General features: G+C 38.6%; 1 protein-coding gene across 2 annotated transcripts; it reads left to right on the top strand.

The window, feature by feature from the left end:
• Positions 1 to 3086: 3086 nt before the first annotated feature.
• Positions 3087 to 7521, top strand: capsla (calcyphosine-like a). Of its 2 annotated transcripts, none has more exons than XM_036555933.1 (5): positions 3087 to 3151; positions 3836 to 3969; positions 5194 to 5371; positions 5624 to 5833; positions 7139 to 7521. In XM_036555933.1, the coding sequence occupies exons 2-5, from the start codon at positions 3896 to 3898 to the stop codon at positions 7238 to 7240; spliced, it is 564 nt and encodes a 187-aa protein (XP_036411826.1). In that variant the 5' UTR covers positions 3087 to 3151; positions 3836 to 3895; the 3' UTR covers positions 7241 to 7521. The 2 variants fall into 2 exon arrangements, with proteins under 2 accessions (XP_036411826.1, XP_036411827.1); XM_036555934.1 differs by having other exon boundaries at positions 3104 to 3151; positions 3839 to 3969.
• Positions 7522 to 7586: the final 65 nt, after the last annotated feature.

The raw sequence follows: 7586 nt of genomic DNA, 5'->3' as shown, positions 1-7586 counted from the left end.
CTACGTGCTCTTTTTCTAGTAAACCATTTGCATGATGTATGAAATCAGGACCAAAATAGTGACCATACTGAACAGTCTAGAACAAGCATTGTTTTTATTTACTTTTAAATGCTTAAATGAAGCATAAATCACTACACAGGTTCCTCCCGTACCGTATTTTGTGTGAAATGCTGTGTCAGAGAGGGTCTTTGAGCCAGCTGTGTGTTTTTGTTTGATGTTAAGTGGTGGTGGTCTGAGTGAGAGGTGAAATGAGATTATTATGGATTATTATTATTTTCCCCACCCGCTGGTGCACAGTTATGTAATAAAAACTTAGAAGACGTTTTAAATGCAGGTAGATGTTATTATATTTTGATTAAGGATTATGTGGAAATAATATTTCGGTCTTTTAATTTATATGAAGTTATATGATAAACTGTGAGTAATATGACCAGGGACATGAACAAGGTAAAACATGTTCATTCTGATTTCGGGCTGACTTTAAGGAATAAAATATGTTTAAACTGTGCTTTTTTCAGACTTCAGAAAAATGTTTATAGTTACAAACTGCAACTTAATTCTTCAAAGAATTTTCCAGTTTTCTTAATCTCTTACCTTTATGTTAAGAGCACTTCCATGAACAGGTGCTGTAACCTACTTGAAAAAGTATGTTGCCCTAAATCCTGCTGGTTGGCTGAAAGAGTCGACAAGGAAAAAAGTGGTTAACTAACTAGCTAGCTGACTGCTAACTTAGCTAGTTCTGTTGTTTCCATTCCGGTGTTGTCTTCAGGCGCCAAGTGAGTTTAACTAACGACTTTAACGGCTTTAGCTAACGACTAATGCCATCACCTCCCGCCGCGCTTGACGAAGAATATTTGGGAACCTCATTTTTAAGGTAACGTTAAATGGTAACAGCCCAGGCTGCATCTGAGCTAACAGTTAACGTTCAAACCAGACTGCAAAACCAGGCGTAGTGTAAGGAGCCTGTTCTCTCAAGGAGGTCTAAACTCAACCTTTGTTTACACGGTAAATACACCCATAAAATACGGTATTTATTCTTCTTATTTATTCAGATTTTAGACGCGGGACCTTCGAAACGCACAACGACTAACGTTACACTTTCGGTGCGGACAACTGTAGGCGGGAAACTAATGTGAACTGGCGCGTGCTGCTTCTACAGTTTACAGCCAATAAATTCGAAACCCGGAAAAGTGCACAAAACTGACAAAACGTCCTGAATATAAAAACAAATGGTCAAAATGTCAACCATAATATTAAATAATACAGCATTTAAACCAACATACCATAAAAAATAAACAGCCAAGTAACGTCACTAGCTGATGTCCTGCCCTCCAAAACCTGCAGATAATTGGTGCTTTATGTTCCGCTAGAGGGCGCTGTCGCACTTTTGTGGTTATTGTCGCTGACACGAAGTTGTAATTTATTTATTTATTCATTTATTTTTTCTTTAAAAATAAGACATTTAAAATACAGACAAAGGGCATTTTGTATCTGTGTTAGCATATAATCAAAAATATATAGAAAAAAATAATATAGAAATTAGAAAATAGGAACATTACAGCTCTGATGAATTCCAAGATTGTTCCAAGTTTACGTTCAGATAAACAGATACTGCTCAAGGTCCTTAAAGAAGACTAGCTAGAACGTAATCGTAATAAAAGAATATAATACTATTCTTTGGTTTTGTCATCAACAGTATAAAATCAATAATAACAACAGTAATCTGAAATATAATAATGATAATAAATCTAGAACTTTTGAGATGCCCTGTCAAACTTCATCTGAGAAATGTTTGGACGAAGAAACTTGCTCCTGTTTATATTCATGATCACATGCTTTCAGTAAATAAATAACACTATTACAAGCGACGCTTGTCTTTATAGGCTATATGTCTACAGATCAGGGGCCGTTATAATTCTAATCTATAATACAATGTGAACAATGTGAACAATGCCGAAGTGCTCTTCTCATCAGGAGTGAATAAAATGTATGTCAATAAAAGTTTTGATAACTGACTAGATGTGCACTCTTAAAAAGACGGTTCTTCAAGGGTTCTTTAGTAAAGACAGCGGTTCTATATAGAGCCATGAAACCATTTGCATGCTTAAAGGGTTCTTTGCATGGTAAAATGGTTCTTCAGATTGATGGGGAATGTTTGATATGGTTCTATCTTGAACATTTTTGAAAAGGGTTCTATACCGCACCAAAAAGGTTCTTCTATTATTAGTATACTCCTAAAAAAGCTGGTGCTTCAAGGGTTCTTTAGTAGAGAAAATGGTTCTATATGAATGGTTTTGCATGATTAAAGAGTTCTTTGCATCATGAAAGCGTTCTTCAGAAAGTGTGCATGAATGTGCTATAGTTGGTTCTATACAGAACCTAATTGAAAAGGGTTTGATATGTCACCATTTACAGCACTTTCTGCATCCGTCTGAACCCTTTCATGACGCAAAGAACCCTTTAACCATGCAATATGATTTATAGCTATATAGAACCATTTTCTTTTCTAAACAACCCTTGAAGAACCATCTTTTTTAAGAGTGTGGAGAGAAGTTAAACCCTGATCAGATTTCAGCTGCATTATTAAACCACATTTTCTTTGCTAAAGAAACCTTGAAGAACCATCTTTTTTAAGAGCGTAGCTTAACATTGTCACAATAGCAGAACCCTTTTTGGTGCTATAGAACCATACACAACACATTCTTCATCAATCTAAAGAATCATTTGACCATGCAAAGAACACTTTAAGCATGCAAATGGTTTTTTGAGCGTTCATGGTTCTATATAGAACCATTTTCTTTACCAAAGAACCCTTGAAGAACCATCTTTTTTACGAGTGTGGGAAAAGTTGGGCCTGTTCAGATTTCAGCTGCATTATTAAACCAAGCATTCAGTGCATTCGTTTTATTTTCTTTAAAAAAAAAAACCCAGAAAACTGATCACAAACTAGCCCTCACTGTGTCCACGCACTAAATCACCGTTTCTCCGCCGAATCCAAACAAAATCTGTCCGTAAAACCCCAATCTGGCAACCCTGGACGCCGTTCGACAACACAGCTGACGTATAGATGGGCGGGGCTTCCTAGACGACCACCTGGGAAGGCGGGGCAAAGAGCATGTTCAACTGAAAGAACTGTGTACCGAGGTGAAAGGTAGGCAGCTTCTGTTTATCTTTCTGAATCGCACGTTTCTTGTTAAGCCTAATCTTTCTCACGCAGATTCCTCTGAATGACAGATTAGATCACTCTGAGTCCAACACAGCGATTATTAGGAGTGCTAAACTAGACGGCCTGTTTTTATTTATTTGTTTATTTTTTGGTTGCCTTGGATACCTCGTTTGAGTAGTGTGCTTGGCTTTGCTGATGAAGATATAATGCATCATGTATGAAAGCAGGTTACAGAGTCAGGTTCAGGTTACACTGTAGGATGAATGAGATGCTCTGAGATGCAGCACAGACTGCAGCTTTATGCTATATGAGGAATGATCAACAGAAGATATGAACAGTATTAGATAAGGCAGGTTTAACTAGGCTGGCCGTTCTCCATTGTGCCACAGGCTTATGTCCATAGTTACCCAGTAACACTATTTGCATTTTAGTTTCCAAGCCAACAAAGCCCCCTGGGGCGTATTTGTTTGCCCAAGCGGATCTTTTATTCCCATGCCAATCACCACTCTCCGAGGACTTCCTTACACACTTTCAGAGCTTTTTATCCAAACTACAGTAGCACCTGAGGGACATTACAGACCTACTTGGTTGCTTTGTACTGCCAGTCCACAGGAGAGAAAGTTTTGATGGAAGTGATGTCACTCTAATCCACTGATTGACCCTCTCTAGCAGGTCCATTACCATTAGATTCGTCTTTGGAGCAACTCAAGGAGGTCCGGAGAAGAAAAAATGGCAGATGCACTGGAGGAGCTAAGGCAGCAGTGTCTGAGCAGAGGAGCAGCTGGGATCAAAGGGCTGGGAAGGCAAGACTTTGATTTATCTTGATACATCTCCTTCACTGCTGACACCCAATGCACATGCATACGTAGCCAGGATGTGTAAAGATCCCTTTGTTGGTTTTAAGAACATATTCTTCATATTCTTTTGGTTTAACCCCATACCCCCAAAGTCCATGTATAACGTCAGTGTGGTTTTATGTGCCAGCATCAGTCGCAACTCATTTTTACATGACTGTTTTCCAACCTCTCTTTATCCTTTATCTTTCGAATTAAACACACATGGAGGAAAAGTGCCATGAACACTGACTGAGAGGCTGCATCTCACCTTAACTGTAGTAGTGAGGATTCTTACAGACTGAGCAGCCTCAAGTCATATAGACCACATCTTTCTCCAGCAACCAAATTCAAGTGCCTTATTTTAAGGTTGATGTATGTAAATTACCTTTGCTCTGATTGGCTGCCCTGTATTGTGCGTCGCTCAGAACGCAGCCAGGGCTTAAATGTACAGAGCAAACTGAGGTTCAGCCTGAAATCCTCAGGAATGTTGGAACCACTTCCTTTGGATGTGTGGATCCTCTGGAAGGCTCCAATGATACATTTGCTTGTCAACAGCCAGGAACAGCACAACGTATAATCATTTCCCCCTACATCTTCTATTCCACTTCTACAGTAACTCTGTTACAGACTGTTGGCTGTAACACCACTCATCACTCGTAAAGCAGTCATATGCATAAGTTTGAACACCCCAGGACAAAGTACATGTTTTGTTGATTTTCTACAGGGAACAAACTTAAATGTTTTTCTGCACAAATATTTTAGTGCACACTTTATGTTTGTGCTGACTTTAATATTTTGGAAAAATAAAATATAAATGTGCTATAACGTTTGCACAGGCCACATTTTATGTTGTATTTTTTCCAATATTTCCACTACATAAATGCCGTTGTGCATTACAATGGGCAGAAGTGTGTTCTCTGTAGAGAATGTGTACTTATTTTTACTTCCAAAATCAACAAGACATAATTTGACCAAGGGTGCCCAAACTACATACAACTGTAAATGTGTGTCATGGTTGTGACATCACAATCAAATATATAGTACATCCAACTTTTTCATTTCAAAAACATCAAGGAAATGTGTTTTTATGGGCCTTTCCTCCTCTTATCTGAAATGAGACGAATGCTAGAACATACAGTACATGTGCAGTAGAATGCGGTTATGACACTGCTGCTGTTCTGTCACAACCAGGACCTTCCGCATCATGGACGATGATGGTAGTAAGTCTCTGGACCTGCAGGAGTTTCAGAAGGGGCTGGAGACGTGTGGCGTGTGTGTCAGAAATGAAAAGGCCAAGCAGATCTTCACCATACTGGACAAAGATGGAAGTGGCACCATTGACTTCAACGAGTTTTTGGAGAAACTAAGGGTAAGCAGTCTGACACAGGTGTAGGTAAATTCTTACATGTTTGGCACTTTTTTCAAGACAGTGTATGATAACGTTTGTCACAGAAAAGCTATAAAGAATGCCTGTGCTTGGTCAATTAGAAAGACAAGGCAGATACTGTATGTTCAGTCCAAGCTCAACGTCTTCATCAGACCAACATATAAGACTTTTCCATCTCCAAATAAGCATTTGACTCGTGACTAACCTGGGTATGCTCTTACCGTGTGTCCCCAGCCCCCAATGTCTAGTGCCAGAATGCAGGTGATCAAACAGGCCTTCCAGAAGCTGGACCGCACTGGTGACGGGGTGGTGACCATGGAGGACTTGCAGGGAGTATACAATAGCAAACATCACCCCAAGTATAAGAGCGGCCAGTGGACTGAGGAGCAAGTGTTCCTCTCTTTTCTCGAAAGCTTCGATTCACCATACGAGAAAGATGGAAAGGTCAGTCAAACTGTGATATTAAACTCAAGATTCAAGCTGAAATAATTCAATAGATCAGTGTAGACCCGGACACTCTTGATCACTCATGGCTTATTTCCCTTGAATTTGAGCCAGAGCTCCTTGAGTTAGTCTCCATTCAGTTGCCTACATGGAAATTTTTCCTTGATTTCCTTCTTTTTCCTTCATTTCCTTGTACTTAACGTTAAACACTTTCACTCAGAACGCATTTGTAGTTGAATAGGCAGGTGCTGAGGCAAGCGCCCATTCACTTATAGGCGAGTTATAAGTAGTGTTACTTGGAAAACTTATTGGTATCTGCTCCGATACTGGCACGTAAACACAGCATCAGTATCGGAAATAGCAGATACCGGTACAATGAAGCAATTTCTGATGCGCTTGTATTGTATACATATTTGCAGTGTGGGATTATTCCACCCTTGAGACAAGCAATACTAAAAATGGCCATTGCAAAATCTGTAACGTCAGTAGTTTGAGGGCAGGCATGACCAGGAGGGATTTCAAAACATCACATTTAAGTAAGCATTTTAAGATAAACCCAAGAGCACAGCAACTTTTGTAGTGATGAAACCATTCAAACATGAAGTTATCCAGAAAATGTCATTCCTAAAAGTTCAGTATGGTTTCTTTTTGACTCACAACACTGCTTTCACCAAAATACATTAATACGTGGTATAAATGTTAGGTCAGGTGTTTATGGGCACCTAACAAGTACTTGGATTAGATAGTTAGGATTAGCTTTGTACTCCGTATCAGCAGATACTTGAGGATCAGTTATCAGATCAGTATTGGAAGGGAAAAGTCGTATGGGTGCATTGAAAGTTATACAGTCGTATGCAGATGTTTGTGTGCCCCCAGTGAAATGATGTTTTATTCATTTTCTATGTGAACATACAACAAAACCTCTACAGAAAACTCAGTGGTGCACATTTCAGCATACAATTACTGTTTATTTGCTGAATATCCTGGAAAAAACATAAAACATGAAAAGTGACTAGTCCAAAAAAAGTCAGACTCAGCAAATAAATAGAAAGTGTGTCCTTGAAGTTGCAGAGAAATGCCATTTAAGTTTTCAGTATAGGATGTGTTAACTTTTAACTTAGAAAATCAGACAATTTGACTTAGGCTGTTCAAAGTTTGCATAAGCGTATTTTACAAATAAAGGAAAAAAATTATCTGTGGTAATTGACTATATGCTACAGATAAGCACAGATAGAATATTCCTTTAAATAAGTGGTAATTTTCTTGAAGTAGCTGAATAAGACATGAATTAACATTCTGTGGCAGGTCACTCTGGAGGAGTTTGTGAACTACTACAGCGGGGTCAGTGCATCCATTGACAGTGACGACTACTTTGTGACCATGATGCAGAATGCATGGAAACTCTAGTCTCCACAGCTTGCACTGGTTTGATTGAAAGCTACAGTTGTGAATCCTGCTCACTCTGCTCAGCTGTTCACTTTGCTTAAGATTTTTGATAAGATCCTTATTTGTATTAGAAATGATACAGAGTGCCATATCTGTACATTTTGGGGAAGGAGTTAAAATAAAGCTTTTGGAAAATAAGCAGTTAATGCAGAAATTTTAATTTGAAGGTAGTGCTTAAAATGCATTGGTGCTGCTGTTTATGGTGCATGCTTGAAAAAATAAACCATGCCTGTAAGCTTTTATAAAATTGTCATTTTTGTCTATTATAATTTTTGCACATCAAATGTTTTCAGATTTCAAAGAAAAC

This window comes from Colossoma macropomum, unplaced genomic scaffold, assembly GCF_904425465.1.
Source record: "Colossoma macropomum unplaced genomic scaffold, Colossoma_macropomum, whole genome shotgun sequence".
NCBI classification, from domain to species: domain Eukaryota; kingdom Metazoa; phylum Chordata; class Actinopteri; order Characiformes; family Serrasalmidae; genus Colossoma; species Colossoma macropomum.
This window is presented reverse-complemented; position numbering and strand designations above follow the sequence as displayed.

What these genes read in the sequence shown, in the direction of transcription:
- capsla (XM_036555933.1), top strand. Translation starts at nt 3,896, where the DNA reads ATGGCAGATGCACTGGAGGAGCTAAGGCAGCAGTGTCTGAGCAGAGGA. An exon ending in GGGATCAAAGGGCTGGGAAG is followed by an intron (nt 3,970 to 5,193) that starts GCAAGACTTTGA and finishes TGTCACAACCAG; the next exon opens with GACCTTCCGCATCATGGACG. An exon ending in AGTTTTTGGAGAAACTAAGG is followed by an intron (nt 5,372 to 5,623) that starts GTAAGCAGTCTG and finishes GTGTGTCCCCAG; the next exon opens with CCCCCAATGTCTAGTGCCAG.